Raw genomic sequence first — 23,191 nt, 5'->3', positions numbered from 1 at the left:
AGACAACTTTGATAGATTAACGAGTAATTTCATTAACATTTTACAGCAATAGATTAATTTAAAATAATAGTGGCTAATATTTATATCAGAAAGATCTACATTAGATTGTTAAGGCTTTGTTCTCCTTTAAGGAAATTTATATGTATTTGAGCAAAAAAAATTAGTTTAATTTTAACAAAAACATAGATTTAGCACACTTTCAACAAGATTAAGTTCAACAAAACATGAATCCAGTTATGCAAAAGTTCGGCAAAAATTAAGTTAAAGGAATATAAGTTAATCAAATTGCCTAAATCACATTAATCACATTGGTAAGTATTAGGAGAAACAATTGCGCAAAAACCACTTCCCTTCTTCACCCGGTAGAACACCTTAACATCCTCAGAGAGAATAATCACAGTTAGATCCTACGAGAAATGCGAGGCTCATTTTCAGCCACTTCAACATCAAAGCGTGGAAAGTTTTCCAGCTGATAATCAGAGCAACAAATGAAGCTGCATTTTCTCCGCTAATTTGTGCTATTTCCCTAAAGCATCATTCAATCTAACTAAAGTTGAAGGAAAACAAAACCACCCTAATACCTTATGATGTGCTTTAAGTTACAGTGAACTACTCAACTAGCAGAATTGGGATTCGATATATCCTCGATTACACCTTTACCATCCATGGCATCAAAGTAGAAGAAATTCTTGATTGGCTCTCCTTTGCATGATATAGCTTTAATGACTTCCTAAGATTCGAATGCCAAATTGTAGAAGAAAAATTAGAAACTATAATAATAACTGATGAACAAACAACTAAAACAGTCAAAAGAAGAATGGTTGTTTTAGTTACCTGTCCAAGAATCCCACCAATAATGGCACAAACTGGAGGGAACTCCAATTTACCCAGCAGCAATCTCTCAAGGAGGGAGTCGGGAATTTGAGATTCATTGAACAACTGTAACAGATAGAAGAAGTTAATATTACAAATTGGCAGATCATTACAAGTAATTGAGACTTCTAGCATACCTGCGCTTCACAGAGTTCCTTCCTTAACTTCAGAACATTAGGAAGATCAGCAAGTGAGATTTCACCGGAAGTACGTGCCTCTGACTCCTCAAACTTTTCTATGACTGACCATTAGATAAAGATGGAAAAAGATATAGACATCAGCAAACCTCAACATCTCAAAGTGGCAAAGAGTAAATAAGCTACAATCTTCGTTTGGCAGATAAAGATGGGAGTAATAGTAGAAAGTCGCTGAGGATGTGTTGGGATCAAAGAAGCTCTTTAATATCTCACTTTATATATATCTTTTTTCGTTTTTTGACAAGAGCAATTTATGTAAATCTTACGGAGAAAGCAAAAAGGCTGAAGGCCTTCAGATTAATTTTTTTTTCTTGGCAATGAAAACAACACTCAAACAATTCATAATTTTGCTTGAGAAAAGACCTTATGTATTCCCACCTTTAAAAAAAAATAATTGACAAAATATTTCAAAAAAAATCAAAATAGCTCAAACACCTCAAAGCCTTTATCTATTTTTGTATCATGTCAATTAAAACACTCAATAGTCTCAAACAATTCATGGACATACATATGACAATAACAAACCAACACTTGCACACAGCCACAAAGTGTTGAGTACTTTTTCAGAAATGGCAGCCCAGTTTTGGCCTGTCTCCGAGTCCAGGTATATTCACTTTCAGCTACAGACGCCTAATACTAATCACCCGTACCCAAAAAGAAAATAAAGAAAAGGATGACTTCACAACTTTTAGTTCTTTTTTCACTTAACACAATGTACCCCTGTATATGGTTGGCTCCAAGTGTAGTCTACTTACTTATCTCCTGTCAAGGGTTTCCCAGCCTCTTCTGTCTCATAGATGCTGTCTCGCAGTCAAAATCCCACATTTTGATGTCATGATTCCATATTTAAGTACATTTGACAAGATAAGCCGACCTCAGATGAAAGTACACATCTCCAGGTGTACATCTCCAATATCAACCTTGTCAGCAAAGAAGGGTACGAGGGAGCTAAAGAGTGGTCTTTATCCAGGAGGGGGGGGGGGGTTAAAACACATGCAGCTAATATTGATTGGAATAGCTGCCAAACAAATGAAAGTTAAGCCTATTAACTACTTATTTGGCATTCTATTACTGGGTTGTTGAATAAAAAAATTGCTTGGCGTGAAACCTATAAAAATAGAATGAAAAGTTCAAGGCTTCAAGCACAACCAATATTATGGTTTCCAAGGAAACCTCAAATAAACCATACCATTTTCTCTCTCCTCTTCAATCCTTAGCCTCCCTCTCTACCCATGCCAGTCATCAATAGCTAAACTGCAACTTATCATCACCAGAAAGCGCCAATATTCTCTGTAACCACCCACTTTCTGGATATTCTCACATCAAAATTTAAGGATTCAAGACCAGTTCAGAGGGAAGGAGCTCGGACAAACAAGCTATTTCCCTTGTTCCAGGACAACAAAATCCCCTTCGTTCATAATCTTTATTTTCTTTAAACATCCTCTTGCTGAACTCCGGGTGAAACAGACGTTCATCAGGTGTCAAACAATGGCAGTCATTGAAAGTATCTAGTTGTACACCAAATATGCAAGTGTCTTGTACATAGGTTTTTCAGACCATTAAGTGTTTTATACACAAGCACTTAAGCAGTAACACAAGTGGCTAAAAGATAGCTGGCAATCTGCTACTTGCTTGGCAACCCAATAATATTGTCAGTGAATATTTTCATATATTCAGGCAACCTGAGTTCAGGCAGTGTATTAGGTGTAACGGGATCTGCTAGTATTGTCATTTATAAGTCAAACAGCTCTATTGGATAATGGAGGTCAGAATTCAAAAATAATATGTTCCTTTGCTAATGTAAAGTAAAGAACAGATGGCCCTAAAAAGTATAAATAGTAAATTTGACTTTTTTATCCTCATCCTGCCAAAGTGAGAGCTATTCTAAATTGGCCTTTGAACCCAAAATGAAGGCCATTCAAATATATTTACACTATGTTTGGATAACAATAGTGAAGGGAAAGGGAGAGGAAGGAAAAAGAGGAAAGGGAAAGGGAGATGAGGGGAGGGGAAAGGTGAACATCCATTTTGCTTCCAAATCTCTCCAACAATGGAGAGATTTGATTTATTAGAAGGAAAATGGATCCTTCCACTTCCCTCTCCTTCCCTCCTTGCATTAGGTATCCAAAAAAAGGATGATGCATCCTTCCCTTTCTCTTTTCTTCCCTTCCCTTCATTTCTCTAATTCTCTCTATCCAAACATAGTGTTAAAGATTAATCTACTTACACTTGTATACAATACAAAAAAAGGCCAACAAGAAAAGAGAAAGCCAAGCCCCAGCCCCCCTTTCCACCAGAAAAAAGGCTGTGCCCGAGCTGATGCCAGGTAAGAAATTAAAAATTTACTAATTTTTTCACCCAAAATAGAGAAAATTCAGCGGGAAAAATGTTTTGTGTTTGAAGATGATACAAATGAAATTTTCCAAACAAACATATACTACGATCTTCCAAAAAAGCAAATGCCTAACGAAATCACACTTAACGTGTACTAATCCAGATATCATTGACAAAAAAAAAGATATTCTTTAACGAATAGAAGTTGCATGCTGGAAAAAGTTAAATTCTAAAAGCAATTAAACACTAATAACAAAACCAGCAAGCCTATATCAGTCCATAATTGGTCAATGACAGATTGGCAGCCAAAAAAGCCAATCCACACATCACAGCAATGAACAGTAACAGATCTAAGTATTTGGAGTGTATGATGAAGAAGAATGGCTTCAACAGCAACAGTATCTATAAAAACACAAAGTAGAAGCCAAACAGAAAAACAATTACATACCCCTCATGGCAAAGAAAAGTTTGGAGACTCGCTTAGGAAGATTCTTCCATGGTACTGCAATCGCTTCCTGCCATAAGAGACATCTTAATAATGAGTTACAACATTATTTCATGACACCCAAATTTTTGACCCCTGGAGCTGGAGCAGGGAAGAGATGGTAAGAAACCCAATTCCATGTTTTCTAGTACTTATTAGCTGAATGGTTATTGAAGCATACCGCAAAACTAGGATACTGCAGGTGGCATTCAACAGTCTCATTGACCTGTTTCTGCAAGGATAAAGAATAACACCACTTACAGCAAATAATTGATGGAAAAAAGATACAGATACCAAAATATATATATATTTGCTTATTGTTCCTTTAAAAATGTCAAAATTTTGTACGAATATTTTATACCTTTCTTAGCTATGAGAACATAAATTAATAATGTAATAGTCATTAACTACTTAAAGAAATAGAAAGGAAAAAAAAAAGTTAAATGAATAGTTTGTTACAATCAAATTTGACCTAGTTTCTTAATATAACTGTACTGACCTTTAAAAAAAAATAATAATAATATAAAATAAAAAACTAGTTTTTGGGTCATTACTTTTATTGTTTTATAGTTATTTTTTAAAAAATCAACATTGAATATTTTAATTCGTCAATTTGATTAGACATTAAAGGGAGTAAACAAAAAAATATATGGTGGGAATATTTGATGCCCATCAACGGTTATAAAATTTCAATACTGAATTGAAGTTGAAATTAAAAAATGAATTTAAGTTTGCTTATTAATTGAATAATAATTAATAAAACAATAATATATTGAGTAGTTAATACTTCCTCCGTTCTATTAATATTGCAACAATGGACTTTTTGCACTATTCATCACTCTTGTTTGACCATATAATATGATTAATACGTTAACAAAATATAGTCATGTGGGATCTTGTTGGATTCGTCTCATAAAATACTTTTATAATATCAACTTTTTATAAATTTTACTCTTACACAATTGTAAATATTTAACATATAAAATGTGCTTTGGGATGCGTGATTTCATCCTTGTTGTAATATTAATAGAACGGAGAAAGTTAAAAGTTGTGAAATAAAGAGCATCACATTCAAATTAGAAAGTTACAACATGTAGTTTAAATCATTCTATTAAGCACAATAAGTATTACTCTGTAAAAGGCATTTATAATGTGCTGGTAAATGTCATTCCTTAAGTTTGTGGTTCAAATTATATTTCAATAATAAATTTGCATTGAATTTTGGTATTTAGAGATGAATAGGTCATGACATGTCATTGCTCATGTGGCGCCAAATTTATTAAAATAAGGATGACACGTGGCGACACCATATTATCCCATTGAGTTTTAATAATATTATAGATAGATTATAGATTACAGGTGGAGGTGGTATTATACTTCTTTTTTTTTTTACTTGCAACATTTCTGATTTCACGCTTGCTAATGTATTATTTAAATCAAAATTTTCTTTAATCATCAATAACTAAAAATTATTTTTTAAAAAAAAAATTAATACTGAGAAAAATAATCAAACCTGTTAATATTGATACCTATTAAAGACAGTGGAAATCACAACATAAAGAAAGTAGAAGAAGATCCCTTCCTCAAGAACAACAATATCACTATCATTAAATCCCTGTTTTGTTTGACATGTTTGTCTTTTTATTGACTAAATAAGCTCTAATAATTCAAGATAAGTTAAAACAAAAGAAGTTCAGACTTAATCAAAACATTTCTGACCAGTACAGAAAAAATAAGCTGAACAGAACATAGCCTAAAATTAACATTTGCAATCCAAAAAGCAAGAGCTAACCTTTGTACAAGAATGGTCCTGCAGATCAACAAATATCTCACCACAAGAGTCACGGCAATCAACTGAATAAAATGCAATGCGCTTCGACAACTTCCGGCATTTCTCATTGATTGCTTTCTGAAATTAGAGAGCACCAACAGGAAGAAGAATGTATGTCAAGTGCCATCAATATTACATGAAGATGCAGAACATCTTGGGGTGCTACAAACTACACAGAAAAATATGCAATGAAATATGTCTAGTCTACCTTTGTGCTTAGAGAGGAATTGCTGACTATAATAACATCAAACTTCTCAAAAAAATCTGTACTGAGACTTGACAAGTCACCTGCAAGTATAAACTTTATTATAAACCTTCTCACCAGAAAACCTATATGGGTTATATCAATTGAAAGTTTGGAACTCCGAAGAGAAACTTATCACTTGGATAAATGATAGTTTGATACAAATAAATTAGTTGGATAGTTAGTGTAGCTTGCTTTTAGTAATTTCTGAAAATGAAGGCAGAAATCAGCAAAACCTTGTTCTCAAAGAGTCATATTATCCAATTCCCTAAATACTAACAAGAGCTAAAGAGAACCCTATCTTGTGTCCTTGACAGCTTCTTTAACTTCCTTGACTCCCGGCAGAATTAGCAATGACCATTGATGCAACTCTTCGATACTGTAACTTTAAAAGAGGACATTCTTTCTTATCTAATTAAATCCAATATTTTGAGGTGGAGTCTTGATTCCAAAATGCCAAGCGAAATCAATACTGAAAAGTAAAACAGATACCTGTCCACCTGCTAAATTATCCATTAGATGACTAAACCCTTCCTTTAATGTTCAGCAACATCACAAAAATAGTAGAACACTCCCTTTGTTGTTAATTAATTGTTCCACTTTAACATTTAAACTACTCATATGTCTTGCATTGACTAGAATTTTCCACAAATATATAAAAACAAATATTATTGAATTTGTCCCAACATATATTTTCAAAACATCAACTTTATAATTTTAATTATAAATCGACAAAAGAAAGTAATGGTTAAAGTTGTGTATTGGTAAAGGTGAAAGCCAAATTAATAAAAACAAAGGGAGTAATTATAGTCGGCAAAGGTTCCACCTTTATGCCTCACAACTCAACCTGTATTGCCATGCACTATAAATTCCCCTCCTTCCAGAGAAACATGTAAACCTCCTTCCTCTTAATCAACAAGTCGAAGGTATGACCAACCTTGCTCTTGTCATTACTCACCTCCTTCCTGAGAAACATGCAACCCTCATTTCTCTCACAATACCTTCCATAATGAACAAGTCAAAGTTATGAGCAACATTCTTGTTGTCATCACCACAACATCATTCTGTCAAACCAAGATACCGTGGCCACATTAGCAATTTTTTACAAGCAATAACACGTGCCAAAATGTTGTCGTGATCTGTTACTCAGAGTAAAATGTCATAGACTGATAGACTTGAGGTCAAGGACCAAGTGAAGCAACCTTGAAAATAGTGTCAGGCTTTCTGGCTGAAGAAAGTTACAAAACAGTCCATGCCATGGCTTAGTCAAAAGCAGATAACTTTAACTAAAAGTCTAAGTGTCTCTATACACTACACTATCCATTTTATGATGACAAGATCTTCTCATACGCATGTCCAACAGTTTGCTTGGACAGTTGGATGTATAAGCTTGACTATAATCCTTAAAAATAATAGATAACCGAAATAAAGGTAAACTTTCCATCATGAAAACTGTTAATGAAACGGAGAGTCCAAATAAAACAGCTTCTCCCTTTTGTCAATATGGCTAATCAGCAAGCTATGGCTCTCTTATGGAATAAAAACTTGACATTATTGATCAACAGTGTGTCTTGAGAACTTGGATGTCAAGAGGTAAACTCTGTTAAAGTGCAGAAAGCTTTAGATGTCTAAGTTATACTATGTTTTATACGAGTAAGGAAATATTCAAGTTATATTTGGACTATTTAGTTTTCCCTTCAAAACTGATGGAATTAATCTAAAATAAAAAAATTTTAAAAAAAAACTTTTTAGTTCTTCATTAAACTTGTTATTCTCTTTTACAACCTAATAATAGAAGGATATGTATATTATTACTTTTCACACATTAAATAATCAAACTAAAACTGATAATTTACACGGTTCTGCTTTAATTACATTCCTAAATCTTTTAGAAAGGCCCTGCTACATAGCTACAGCTATATTTGGCTACAACTCCGTCGCAAGGAGTAAGATTAGCCAACAACCCAAACACTTGTTTTACAAAAGAAATCAAAGTTGAAAACTTAACAACTAAGTGTCTTTTCTGAATTTCATGAAACCCAATACAGTAACCAACAACAGATAAATTATAGAACTTGAACAGAATAAAAGAAAGAGCATAAATAAGGTACACGGTATTTCCCAAATTGCATACCTTTTTCCACAGAGACATGAACCATTGGGTTGAAATCCTTTAAAGAGTCACAACAAACCTCTGCAATAGAGCGCCCTGCAAAGAGCTTCTCATCTGGAGTTATTAAAAAGTTAGCATTCAGCGCTTCTTCCGTCACTGGACTATCGTCCACTAATGTAAGACTTCCAACACCAGCTAACACAATGTTCTTGCAGACCTGCAATGTACTCAAAGACACCAGCATATAAAATATTTGTAAGATCTTCATTTTTTGCATGAAGAAAAAATTCACAAAGGATAAGAAAGAAACCTCAGCAACTGTTCCCTTCATCCCACCAACCAGCACATGGGCTTTACTCAGCCTATAACACAAAACCAATCAATCATCAAACTTACAAGCATTTATGTGTAAACTGCCAATAATCATTATCAATAAAAACACTACCTCCTCCAATAAAATGAACCCATCTTTAGAAGATCATGAAAATGCAGTTGTGACCTTTGGTAAGAACTTTCAATCCCTCACAAACTTGAATAAAACCATGCAATTTTTCACAAAAACACGCAATCTTACTTAAAATACCAAAAAACAATGCATTATCCATATCACACCATATGAGTAGCTCCTTCATGTGTAAACTGCTGATAAACATTCTACTTCGACAAAACAAACACACTCCCTCCAACAATGTATTAATGATCTTTACAAGCATATTTCTACTCCTAACAAATATAGCTAACACCAAACAAATTTTGCACAAAAACAAGCAACTTTACTTAGAATTACCAGAAAACTATGCATATTCATGTGGGCATCTCCTAAAAGTATAGCATGAGTTATATTAGACACAGTTCAAACAATTTTCTTACAAAACATTTAAGTCAATTCACTAATATTCAGAGTTAAATTTTGTTCAAAACATTGCACACAATTAAGCATATTAAAATCAATCATAATCATGAATTTATAAAATAACAGCAAAATTAACATTAATATTAATAATAATCAATTTGGGTATACCTTCGTTGAGCATCAGCACCCCATACCCTAATTTGACGATCATAAAGCGCAGTTTCTTGCTCTGTTAACGCATCTCCATCCATTTTCTGAAAATCAACCCTAAAAATTACAACTAAAATTAGCCCTAAAATCAACAAATTGTAACAAAATTTAAATAATTTTAACAATCAACGAGATCAAACTAAAAATTGCAGAAGAACTGAACAAAAAAAAAGGTAACAATTATGGGGAAAAAAATGGAATAAAGAACTCACAGGATTAAGAAATGGAGAGAAAGTGTTAATGGGTGAGTGACGAATGAAATTCCAAGCAGCGGGAAGTGAAAGTGAGGAAACGTTTATTTGGTTGGGGTTTATTCCGTCTTTTGTTGTGTTCTACTTCAACAGGTCAACAACTACTTTTCCAAGTGTGACTTTAGTCTTTGGTATTGGCGCGATGTCAAAAACTGACTCGATCTAAGTAAATTTAACCTGATTTGGAAGTAATTTGATTTGGGATTCGATCTGGATTAACACTATGATTTAACGCGAATTAAACTCGATCTATACTTAACCTAGATAGATTTGGCCAAATCCAACCTAAAGACCCGAATTTACGCTACTAACAAGTTCGACAAAATTACTAAGAGTCGAGTTAGATGTTAGTAGATATCGAATGCCAACAGGTAGATATTATACACAAGTATTTAATAACATCCGATTTACACTAAATTGGTGTAAATCGAGTTGGGCAACTTCAATTTTCTCTCACTTACCTCAACTCTAAGCAATGAAGTCAACGCCGAAATCAGCTGCACCACCACCTCAAACACCCACACAACTCTTCAAAACCTGCAAATCAAACAAAGGCATAGCAGTTGCTACCAGACTACAGGTACGGCAGTCCAGTAGGAGTAATGAATTAACTTCCCGTCATCAATGACGGAGCTTAAGAACCAAAGCTTAAACATAATATGTTGCTTTTATGCATCAGATTCTTCAACTCAGAAATAAAACCTTCCCGTCATCAATTATATAATTATATTATTCGAGTAATACAGCCTACACAGGTGAGAATAAAAGTATTTCTTAGTTGCAATATCTTGCCTGTCTTGGCAACATTAACATTATCGTGCGTAGTAACATGCACATGCAATTCATTTTTGTTGTTATGTGATGTCGATCTTTATTATTTTGATTTGTTTGAGTAATTGTACTTTTTTCATGACTATTGTTAATTTTGTGTTTATTTTTGTTGATTTTGATACTCTGTTTTTGTGAAGAAAAAAAAAAGGTCCCTTTTGTGAAAAAAAAAAAAGGATCACTTTTATGAAAAAAGGATCAGTTTTGTAAAAAAAAAAATATAATAAAAAAAAAGGTCACTTTTGTAAGAAAAAAGGGTCACTTTTGTGAATAAAAAATATGGGTCACAAGGGCCATTTTTCGCAAAATATTCGATGTACAATATAATTATTGTAAACCGGGGGCATGCAAAAGTTTTTGGATATTATATACCACCTCTAGTCCAATTTACTCGCAACAATTTCCTAAAATGGATGGTTCAATTTACTCATAACAAACTTGTTTCTTTCCTTTTTTTTAAAGGATGTTTTTGGGTTGTAATTGACCAATATAATCTTACTTTTTTTTAAAAAAAATAACCTTATTAAATTACAAATCTGATTTCATTAGATTAAACCTCAAAATTAATTAATTAAACCCTCATCCCCTTTAACTTTATCTTTCCTCCTCCAACCCCATTTTCATGGTGGCTTGGTGGTCTTAAGAGCGGCGGGGTTCGTTAGTAAATAATGAAGAGAGTGAGTTTTCTCTCTCCTCCTTCCTCGTGGTTTCAAATCAGCGACCTTGTGGTTTCAAATTGGCTGGTTTCCGATCGAGGGCTTTGGTGGGTTGGTGGTTTCGATGTTGGTCGTTTGGTTTCGATATTGTGGGTGCATTGGGTGGTAGATGGTAGTTTGTGGGTGCGTCGGTGGTAGATCGTGCTAGGTGCGTCGATGGTAGATCGTGCTGGGTGTATCGGTGGTGCTGGTGATGCAAGGTTCGTGGGGTTCGATGCTGGGTGGTTTCGGTGATGTCGTGTGGTGGTGGTGGGTGGTCTCGGTGATGCTTGCCTTTTTTTTATATATAAATAGATATTTTTGTTAACTTAAATGAGTTTGGGTTACCTATAATGATCTGAATTTTTTTTTTTCGGGTTATATGGGTCATTTTCGGGTTAGGATTTCCAACCTTAACCTAACCCATTTAAAAATCAGGTCGGGTTTGTGTCAACCCATTTAAGTTTTCGGGTCGAAAACCTCAACCCTAACCCGCTATTTTCAGGTCGGGTTCGGGTCGTGTTTTCGGGTCGGGTCAGATTTTGCCAGCCCTAATGCTTGGTGGTGTCGGTGGTGGTGGGTTATTCCCTTATTTTTCCATAATCATGCTTCCTATATTTTGCCTTGGTTTCCGTAAACATGTCATTTGTTGCGAGTAAATTGGACCGCGGGTAGTATAACGGTCAAAATAGTTTTATTTTTGGTGAAAATATTCGACAAAAAAAAATCCCTGCTAATAAGTAATTTGAATAATGGAAATTTAGTAGCTTTTGACAATCACTACTCCAAAAAACGACAATGAAACAACACTATTTCAAAAACTAAATTGCTATCTAAAGTTGTTGTTCAACACACCCTACATTCACCTATATTTGTGGTTGAATTTTTACAATAACTAGTTGTTGGTGCGCGCGCCCCCCCAACACTATGTGATGTATAATGTGGATGATGTCTGAAAGTCGTGCCTTGGAAAAATGTTGCAATATGCATGTCAATACAATGTAGTCTAACAATACAGATATCGAGTTCATATCTACACAATATATTGTCAATTGAAGGTATCGTAGTTACAATGATAAATTTGAAAACATGTTGATGCTATTGTATTACCGAGATCATGTTATAGTTTATGTTGGTGGAGCATCATGTGTTTGGACAACATGTTGCTGTCTAGAAAAGATGTGATTAAGGTCCAGCCCATGTGTTATGTGATGCTCTAGTGTATCATTTCTGTAAACTGTACAACGTTTTAGTATTTTGTTGAGTATAGAGGGATTAGGAACATGATAAGGATGTTATGATGGAATACGAGTAATCTGTAAAGGAAGTCCAGTCTGGAATATTGCAGAAGATAGATGCATTTCATCATTGAAAATTGTGAGTATTCTATTGGGAAGTATGTACTGCTATTGTATATGGTAGAAAGGAATATTAATCATGTGTAATTTGAACATTGAGCAAAAAACAATATTAATGTCCTATTGTAAGCTTCTCTTTGTTTTTTTTTTTTAATTATTTTACTTTCTAAAAACACAGATATTTTTTTTTCAGAAAAGATCTTCTTGTAAGGCTAGTAGTACAAACATAGACATTGAGATATGTGTCAGTTACTTAATTAGGTTTTTAAAATTCTAAAGGCTGTTTTTTTTTTTTTTTTATTAATTAGGCTGTTTTACATTTAATGATATTGTGTATTGACTATTGAGTCTTTTGAGTTCATGAGGGTATATAAACTTTGTTAACGTATCTATTTGTATTGTTCCACATAGAACTGTTACAGAAAAATTCATTGGATATCTAATTCACCATGGCTGAATTTACACTGTCGTTTACTATTCGTGTGGAACCAGAAACTCGAGAAAAACTGGTAAGTCAAAATTGAGGGTATATTGAAATTTGTATATGACGATTGAGGGTTTGTTCAATTATGCATGTTGCATACTTTTTGTTTTGTCGTCTTTGTTTTGTTTGGATTTGGGAGTGTTTATTTATGATATGTTTTGCATTGAATTCTTGCAATTTTAAAAGGTTGTGCACTGGGATCTGGTTGTTTTGTTTGTTTTGGTTCTTCCCTTTTTTGTCTTTTTGAATTGTGAAATTTGGGGTTGTTGTTCGTGGTATATTGCTTCTGAACTTTATGTTTAAAACTGAGTCTAATATAGTATGATTTTAATGATTGGTTCTGTATATGTGAAATTCGTGGAGGAGGAAGGAGATCTAAGAATAGTAGACAGGTACATAAACTTTGGAATTTAGTCTGAGAATATATAGGTTGAGTGGTCTTTTTTGAAACCTGAGTAATCTGATGTCATGATATTTGTTTGTGATAATTTCCCTATACGCACCTGAGTTTTTCAATTGTATGTTGAATTGATGCTTAGTTTGTTATTGAGCATGTGCTGTATTCTAGTTGTATAGTAGTTTAATGATAGTGGAATCATTGATTGGTCTATGCAGCATTACAGGATGTAAGGTTTGTAGTTCTAGTTTGGTTTTGCATGTTGTTGCTTGCTTATGCAGATGTTCATGTGTTACAGCGTGTCCCTGATGGATTGAATGAGATTTTAGAAGACGGATTTTTAAACATTGAACTGCGGTTGGATGGTAGCGATGAATCTTGGTTTGTCACTTTGTTGCATGAAGAATCTGATGGTGGATGGCAAATGTATCTTGACATTGGGTGGTCCGATTTTATGGATGACAATACTTTAAATGTTGGGGATGTTTTAATGTTTAAGTACATAGGTAATAATTCCTTCATGGTTAGAATCATTTACCGTACTGGAGCTCCACAGAGTGTGGGAACAAGAGAAGTTCATGTAGGTGGTGATCCTGGGAAGAAGCGTGGCCGCAAACCAGCTATTGAAAGTAATTCAGAAAAAATGAAGGAGACAAATGCCTGGCTCAATGCACTTGCAGATGCTTGTGATGAAGAGTTCTTCAAGTTTATCTTCACTAAAAAATACTTTGAGCAGGCTACAATTGTGAGTTTGTTATGAAATAAAGTAGCATGATTTGTAGATTATTTTTAGCTTAATCTATAGGTGTATATTAGTGGTGTTTACAGTTTTACAATTATGGTTGTTTGTTGTCTATAATGCTTCAATTTTGTATTGGCATAATATCCCGTTGCCTTTTGCAAAGACACATTTCATGGGATTCCCTTCAACAACTGCTGTAATCCTACAGAATTTTGATAAACAGTTTGAAGTTGAATTGAAGATTGTGATGAAGAACAATAAGATTATTCATTGTTCCTTGAAGAATGGAGTTAGAGAGTTCATCGATTATTACAATGTGCAAGTGGATGAAGCTGGTCTTTTCAAATATAAGGAAGGTGATCCTCTAGTGTTCGATGTGGATTTAGTGCTAGTATGATTAGCCTGTGAGCAGAGTTTAGGAAGTTTTATAATAAGATGTATTAAGTTGATTGAAGTTTATTTTGTTTATTAACCCTAGTAACTAAGTTTGGAATGGAATATGAACAATTGTCAAGTTATGTAATATATCTATGTTACAGGAACTTTCCTTATTTTGATCTTTGTTAAAGCTTTAATGCATATGTAACTGTGGTTGACTTGCGGTTGTTACTTTCTAGCTATTGTTCTTATTATTCCTGCAATTATTTGAAAGGCATAGGACATAAACTTGGGTATCTTAATGTTTTTGTAAAGTTGGTATGAAAATGATAGATTTGTTAGTGGATCTTGTGCTTTGAAAGTTATGTCTGGTAATGCACATAAGACTGTACACTTTAAGTATATAGTGTTTGTAGGTGTTGTTGGTTAGTTAGTTGGAAATTATATTAGTTATCGAAGCACCATTGCGTTGGACACTTTAGTGTTCAACTTTGGTAGCAGACTGTAGTTTGTTTATAGTTGTATAAACAAGCAGGCATCATTACTACGAATCAAATAGGTCACTCTTATTGATTAACATTTATAACAATGTTATCATGGTATGATTATCCTATTGGTAAAGTAATGGAGTATGGTATAATATATATACTATGTTGTAATAAGTTCCTAAATCAATTAAATGTTTCATATTTTTATCTATATTTATGGTGTATGCATAACTGATTAACTGGAGTTTCTTTTTGGCTTTTGGTTTCTTATTGTGTTGATTTACATAGGTACTTGACATGTTTTATGTGCATTGGGAGTATTTTCTAGGATATAGTGCACTGATCTTATTTGGTTTTTTTAAAAAGGCACATGCTATGTACTTCATGCACTTATGCAATTAGTTGACTAAGTGCATGTGCTTTGTTCCAGAAGTACTTTCTCTGCTTGTTTTCAGAGGGAAGGAATTACAGTGTGTTATTACTTGTCAAGGGGTACGTTTGCAGGCTACATCTGGTGTACAGTTTAAATATGGAATTAAATATTAATTGCAGCAAGAATGCAAAAGGTTGTTTTTATATTCTCCATATAATGCTTTAGTGAATTTGTATGTGTCTGAAGTGCATAATAATGAATCATTAGAAGTTTATAAAAGTGTAGTTCCTTGCAGTTCAATCGTCTTAATCTTTTGAATTCCTTGGAAAGTTTTATGTTTTTCCCTTTGTGTTTCTTTATACTGATATGCTTGAAAGTTTGTTGAATCTCAAAATGGAAAATAAGATTGACGATTCATCTTCCTCATGCAAAGGACCTACAAGTGTTCCTGTCACTGGCCATGCTAAATGGATGCAGATAGCTTTGCTACGTCGCCGTTTAAAGAACTTGCAGTCTCGGAAAAGTGAGTTCCAGCAAGAAATGATTAAATTGCAGAGATCGATGGTGCAGGTGGATGAGGATATCTTGCAGACAGGTAGGAAGATGGAAGAAATTCAGAGTGTTGTTGATGCTGCTAGGATGAATGGGCAGCATACTCATACAGAGGCTAACCAATCTGAACCAGAACAAAGTTCAGAAACAGTTTGCAGTCATTTGGCGTGGTTTCAGGGGAAGAAGTATTAATGGATTTGCTTTGCTACAATAATAATTCAAGTTGAGCTTACATGGCCTTCAGTTGGCATAAAAGATAATACTATAAAACTGTTCTTGTTTGCTATTTTTGCATCGGTGTACATGTTATTAGGAATATGATAAGCAATGAGGAGGTTTATCTTTAGCAGTTTGTTTTTTCATCAACTCTTTGTAATTGCTTCATCTGAATTCCTATAATTCAAGTAAATGTTGTTTAAGTTCTGCTAAAGTTTCTTGCTTTAGCTTCCTTTTGTCTGAGCTATTCATTTGCAGCTCGTTGCCATTTTTGTAAAAACGAATCATAAATCTTTAAAGTTGCCATTACAAATATGAATCTGGGTATAGTTACTAAACATGTGTTACAATGGTAAACAATTTGATAGCTATGGGGTTTAAAGATGATAACATACACAACTAAAACAATCTTATGAGATGATAAAAAGTTTGTTTCAATGAAATGCATATAGGTATCTGCGTGGAAAACATAAATTTTAAATAATCAGTGCAAGGAAATTATAAAAACTACTAATATTATATATAAGAATCCTGATTTAAGGATGTGAATACATAGAAAAGCTTTGCTTCATTAAGAAAAATATGCTAACATTACTTTGTACAATGCATAGCTTCTAATATATGATAGGTGCCTTTTTTCCCAAAATACTGATATTATCACTTAAGCTTACACTTATATTCTAATATACCTAGTACCATTACTACTTATAGTGCTGGTGTTTATAGGGAACAATATATGGTCACATCTGTTCCTTTTAAACCCCCAAAAGATTTATGCCTGTGTATACATCAGGCAGCATAAAAGTTACATATAAAGGAACATTTATCTAATGCAGTTATCACCATTAGTAAAAGCAAAAGGTGGTGATTATGCATCATAAAACCTTCAGAATTTTATGGGTTTTTAGGCTGAGTTGTGGGAGAGCTGAATTCATCAGAACTTTCTCCAGCTTGACTGCTTTGAAATAGTGTTGTTTTCACTTTCTTCCTAGATGGGTTATCATCAGTAGCTTTGCCCGACTCTGAATCAGAAGTAGTGGTTTCTTTTCTCTTTGGTGGACTGCGCTTGCGAGACAGCTGACTCCAGTTTGGAAGTGCCTCCTTTGGTGGGGTGCTTATTTGAGGAAGCTCAAGGGTGTCCAAATGTGGCTCAGATAGCAGGAACATGTCTGAATCAAATGCTTCAGAGGCTAAGTTCATTTCGTGTAGCTGAGCAAGTGCAGCAACCCTGGCATCATTTTTGGTTGCTGGATTTTGGGCTGCAGCAAGATGTGAGCTTAGCTCAATCACCAGAGGCTCTTTACCATGTGCTTGTTCCTCAAGAATGAGATCTCTCTGTAGTTTCCTCTCTTGTTCTATTATGGGAGATTTGTTTTGGTATGTATCCATTGTAGATGGCTCTGGTGAAGACTTAGTTTGTTCTGCTTCATGTTCTATTATTTCAATAGATTTAAGAGTCCATATGAGAACATTATTCATTGACAACTCCTTTGTAGGTCCCACCTTGATCAGAAATGGTTCAGTGGAAAGGATTTTCGTTACAGTTGCAAAAGCTTCGAAGTTCTCCTGAAACATATGTGAAAGTATTAGTTTAATCAGAGTGTAAATACTGTATGGAGTGGAATGAATAAAAGTATTGTCTGAATTCAATAACAGAGTAATGACATTGATTGATATTAAGAGCAAATAATTCATAATGTTAATGCTAATATTGGAAAACACAGTTTAAACACAAGAATATGCATTAATTTCAGCAGAATGATACTAAATATGGATAGTGTACTTTCAAATAGATAAAAGGGTAAAACATGGGAAGATGAAAATGAAAGGATCTCTTCCAGTATTCTTCATGCTAGAAATTTCAGCTGCTGATTTCCTCAGGAGTTTTTCTGTGTCATCATTGAAAGTGGTGAATGACATAGTTCCAGTGTCATCTTTTGCTTCAAACTTGAAAGTAACTCTATTGAATATAAATAGAACGAAGTTAGAAGCATGTCTGAATATATAGTGTATAAGTTACAAGAGCATAACAGTAATTTACTTGTGAGTAGAAGTAGTATCTGTTTTTTTGCAGACAGTGCAACGATAGCGAGATCCCACAGGAAGATTTGTACGTTTACAGCATTCATGACAGCCAGCATAGACATGAATCTTATTCAGGTCAGCATCTGGTATTGTTACCCTTATCCATGCTACCTCTTCTTGCATGGTATTAGATGGTTGTATTGTTTGCAAGAACATATTGTCAGCTGTTGTCCAAAGATAGATAATTATTAATTGTTGAATGAAGTTGTTAGTACTGGAAATAGAAGATGAACCTGTTTGTTTCTTAGTTCTGAAATTGTGGAAATTTTTTTCTCTTCACTGGGGTATCTGACAGTAAGCACCCTAGCCTGCCTATCAAGCAAGACTTGAGGGTACACTCTTGCCCTGTAATAAAGAAGTAATCATGATCAATTTTAGGGTAACAGGGAATACACCATGATAATTAGAATTCTGGAAAACGTACCATTCACGAAGCATATCTGCTCTATCTCCTTGAGGTTCATGAATGAATCGTGTTGACATAGTAGTACTTAAAATGAACCCTATAGTTGCACTAACTGTTAACATTTGAATTCAGATTGTATATTTGTTATTGTAAAACAAAATTCTAAAGGTATGAAATGAGTTAACCTCTTGGTGTACTCTGAGCTCTAAGAGAAGTGAGTCCTATGACATTGAACCTGTCAGCCCAGTTATTGAGTGCATTGCAGTCATTCGTAGCAAGATCATTCCATGCTGAGATAGTAATAGATTGATCATGGCTGTTATATGGTTTTGGGAATACATATGAGTATAACGATTGATTGAGAAGTGATAAGCCTTGTAAAAAGTAAAAAAACAGTAGTTCAAATGTGAAATAACCTTGTATCAGTGACCACTATCTCACGAACTTGGCTCTCACGTCCACGTGAATTAGTAATAATGCGTGGCTGTTCTTCAACAAAAAGGACAACTACAACAACATCTGAAAGCAATGAATGTAATTAGCTTTAAGGTAGATAATAAGCTACATGGTATCATATTGTAAAATTTGCTAAAGTTGAATCCAAGTGTATACCAAATCTGTTTTCTGGTTCAGCTGTCCTTGGAATAGTTGACAGAGGCTGATATTTGGGAACAATTGGGCCAGATTCAGAATTCAATCTCTGCACAACAGTTTGCTGTCCAATGGTGATTTGGTATGGAAGTTCTTCAAGGTTGAATTTGAACTGATCATCCACAACACCTATAGGAGCCCTGGATATTTCATATTTCCCAGTGGGTTTCAGAATATCTTCATAGGCTTTTATCTGTTCTCCAAAAAGAGAGCAACGCATCTTGTTTTTCTGAAAGTCATATGAAAGGGAAACAACATATTTTAATCTCAAAGAATAATATATGGTTAGAATTTAATAGAAGCAACTCCAGGTATATAATTCTTGCTCAGAATTGAACAGAAAAGGGGAACTTCAATAAGGTGTTCATATACAATTACAACTATAGAATCCTATTATTTATTATCCATATAAGTACTTTAATAGGAACTGGATATAACTACCATAATGCTACATATTTTCTTGTTTAGTTGTTTTAAACATATCATTACTTCTGAAACAAGGTTCCAAACAAAAGATATTTCAGAAATAGCTATGTATAATGAGAAGTTAAAGAATAAAATAATAAGTACATGTGGACTGACCTTCTCATCTTCCATGATAAGAGTTTGGAAGACTAATCCAGGTTTTTTTGGCGATTCTCGAGGACGACCCTTTTCAGCAACTGTAACTATGACCTTGTAATCTTTGCTCTGAGTATTGAGTTCATCCAAATAAACTGGTTCAAGCTTCATATTGTATTCCACATGCAGTCTGAAACAAGACAAGATCAGTATTGATAGTCAGTTGGATAGATTGTAAGCAGAGGTTTTAAGATGTTGATATTCATGATCATAAATCGTTCTGCTCAATTGTACATGTACACTTGTCGTTATAGCAGTATCATAAAAAGACTGTACAGGTGATTAAAACGGTATGCCACTTGTAAAATACATTATATGCGAGGTAGAAAAACATGTACTCTAATTTCATAAGATCAACTACTATGAATCTCAGGGGAACAACTTCTTAATAGCAGTTTTAAAATGTCTGATGCAGGTAGTTGTCACTTGCAGGAAAACTTTATATAGTCTGATATGTATTTCAAATAGAAGATTCATAGGAATGGAATATTCTACATAGATGATTCATAATCATATACATTCTCGAGGAAAACTTTTGAAGGCTTTAAGCTATGGTATTTAATAAGTAGAATCTATTTAAAGAAATGTATGTTGTGCAGAAAATATTCCTTAGGCATTTTTTCAGAAAGCAGAAAAGCATTTACATGAAACATGAATCAAGGAACTATAAATAAACAATAAAAGCAACAACCATTCAGCCAACTGCATTTATTACACAACAGATACTACAATAGATGCTATCCTATTTCCTTAATTTAGCATACAATTATGTTCATTTGACTTAGTTGATCTTTTCTGCTTTTATTGATTACTGCAATACAGAAGTAAGTAGATAATAATCAAATTCAATATGCAGTATAGCAATGGTACTTAAAAATCGAATTTTAGGTTGAAAAGCATTAGAGGTAAGGATACCTTAAGAGGGTAAATGAAATTTCAAGCTTGGAAAGGCGTTTTTTGGGCAGAAGTGAGTATGTTATTTATAGATAAGAACAGCAAGTAGAAGATATAAGTAGTCAAATAAGCAAGCTTAAGAATGACCATATGTCTAAACAGTAGCAAACCCATACCGAAGTGTGGCTTGAGCAGTAGCAAAGTACAATTTACTTGCTTGGCAAACATTGCAGTGCCCTGTCTTGCTTTGATTGTTGATTGTGCAGTGCTTGCTAATTAATCTCTTTTCTGCTTACCCTTTGTGCTGTTGTTTATTGTTCATTTATAAAAAACTACTCTAAAAGTGGATGATAGTCACCTACTTTCTATAAGTGTTGTCAAAATCAAACAGTTGAAAGTATGGGTTGCAAAGATTTTATGTACTTAGTTTATAGGGATAGTAACACATATAAATAATATAATAATATAAAACACATTAAAAGTGATATGAGTGGAAATTTTAAGTGGTTGTAAATGATTGTACTACAAAATGTCATCAAAGCTTTGAATTTTGTGTAAAAAAACTTGTGTGTTGTTTTAATCAAACAAGTACAATATATAGTGTTATTTAAGTACTTTTTAAAATAACCATTTTGACCATATGTACTACTTCCTTCAAAAGAAAGTAAATTGTTTCAATTTTAAATAAAGCAGGTAGTGATTTGCAAATTGTAAGTTGTATAGGCTGACTATATCAGACTGGATTCATAAGTTTGATCAACTACAATCAAATGGTGTATAGTTTATTAGAGAGTGAACTAAATTATTAGTAGTGGACGTGTTTGTACAAACGTTACAATAACACAAAATCAATAGCAGTTAACAATAAGTGAAGGTTTGTGTCCTTAAATACATGTACAAGTACTAATTTCTAGAATCATAATAATTTTTAGGTGCATCTATTATGCTTACATAAACCTGTAATGAAATACTAATATGTGACATATGTTTGATATAATACTCATCTGAAATTTGACCATGTACTTGGTTTTGTTGAATGTGGAAAATTATATGTGCATAGTTGTTTGCCATGGATTAATAAAACCAAATTTTCACATGTATTCAAGTACAAGAAGTGAGAACTCATACATTCGATATTTAAATTAGATGAACTAAACTATTAGTAGTGGACATGTTTCTAGAAATGTCTAAAAAGAATGCAAAATCAATAGTTGGCAATAATAAGTGAAGGTACATGCCTAAAATACGTGTACAAGTAATAATTTTCAGAATCTTCATTATTTTTGCATGTATCTATTGTGCTTAAATAAACTTGTATATGTAGAGATCAAATGCTTACATTTAAAGTATATATTTTTGTTTACTTTAAAATCGAAATACTCAAATGTGACATATGATTGATATAATACTCCACAGGAATTGGACGCTCTACTTGCTTTTGTAGAGCGTACAAAATTATATGTTCACAGTTGTTTGCCATGAATTAGTAAAAGCATATTCCCATATATGTTAAGAGTATATTTTTAGAGATTTGATTGTCAAAGGGTAGTTTAATATATAGTTTAATTAAGATTTTTACTCTTAGAAGATGGCATTTTATAATACTTTGTAAGAATATTGTGCTCTTTATATGATACCATGTGATAATGAATAATGAACTACGTACTCACCTAAGTTTACTGTCTAAAGAGTGTGGCCACACATATACATACATAGGTTACTGTAACGTAATGTTAAATATGTACTGATTGATCGACAGCATATCAACTACACAACAGATTAAGTAGACATTAGAATGTGGTGTGTCTCACATGGCCACAGTTAACAATTAGATTCTTTCCAGTGCTATATATGGGCTCTTATCCATATAAGGTATCATGTATTATACAACAGGAATGTCTAAAGCATTGTAGCAACTCAACTTCCAGTATTTGGTTTAGGTACCTAGCTTTGCTAAAAATGGTAAGTACAGTCTAATGTGACTTTGTAAAGTCTATTATTTGCATTTGTAATTTAAGTATGTTTGTGTTTACGTTTAACTAATTGTTCAACTTCCAATGTTGTTAGGCTGAAACTAATGCTCTCATGAAATGGATACTTAAAATCGAAGAGGAACACAAAGATATGGCAATATGTATTTGTATTTATCTCTATTAACACTGAATATATATAATCCTACTAAATACCTGCAGCTTTCTTATGATTCAAAACATATGGCTTTCATAGGTGCCCCCCTGGACATCTTTGATATGTAAATTCATGTTACTGACTAACTGTATTGTTGATTTGATTTAGGAAATACCTGTTTTTTTTTTATCATATCCTGTTCAATCGGTGTGGAGCAGGTCAAATAATGCGCGGTTGTGATGGGCCAGCTTGGGATATTGTCATTAGAAGAACAAAATCTAGAAACATGATCACCGGAATGTATGTTGAAGGAGGCTGGAAAGAGTTCCTCTCAGACAATAATATCGAAGTTGGAGATACTTTGATAATTTATTATAAAGGTAGAATAATATTTCATACTAAAATTTTCTCATGTGATGGGCATGATAAAACCGATGTTGGTACACCAGTCACACGGACCATAGTTACCCGAAGAAGGCTTCCATTGTCTGTTGCAGAAATGGAGA

At 33.6% G+C, this 23,191-nt stretch overlaps 1 protein-coding gene across 2 annotated transcripts; it reads right to left on the bottom strand.

Annotated features, from left to right (window-relative positions):
• Positions 1-272: 272 nt before the first annotated feature.
• Positions 273-9,463, bottom strand: LOC145642008 (SUMO-activating enzyme subunit 1B-1-like). 2 transcript variants are annotated; one of them, XM_081693055.1, is made up of 11 exons: positions 9,352-9,463; positions 9,098-9,196; positions 8,387-8,438; positions 8,098-8,293; positions 5,928-6,007; positions 5,681-5,797; positions 4,070-4,120; positions 3,853-3,919; positions 1,011-1,114; positions 835-939; positions 273-730 (listed from the first exon to the last, which is right to left on the bottom strand). In XM_081693055.1, exons 2-11 carry the CDS (start codon positions 9,178-9,180, stop codon positions 614-616), a joined length of 972 nt encoding a protein of 323 aa, XP_081549181.1. In that variant the 5' UTR covers positions 9,181-9,196; positions 9,352-9,463; the 3' UTR covers positions 273-613. The 2 variants fall into 2 exon arrangements, with proteins under 2 accessions (XP_081549181.1, XP_081549182.1); XM_081693056.1 differs by having other exon boundaries at positions 9,098-9,183; positions 9,352-9,399.
• Between the last annotated feature and the right edge of the window lie 13,728 nt (positions 9,464-23,191).

This window comes from Chenopodium album, chromosome 8 (assembly GCF_948465745.1).
Source record: "Chenopodium album chromosome 8, dcCheAlbu1.1, whole genome shotgun sequence".
NCBI classification, from domain to species: Eukaryota; Viridiplantae; Streptophyta; class Magnoliopsida; order Caryophyllales; family Amaranthaceae; genus Chenopodium; species Chenopodium album.
This window is presented reverse-complemented; position numbering and strand designations above follow the sequence as displayed.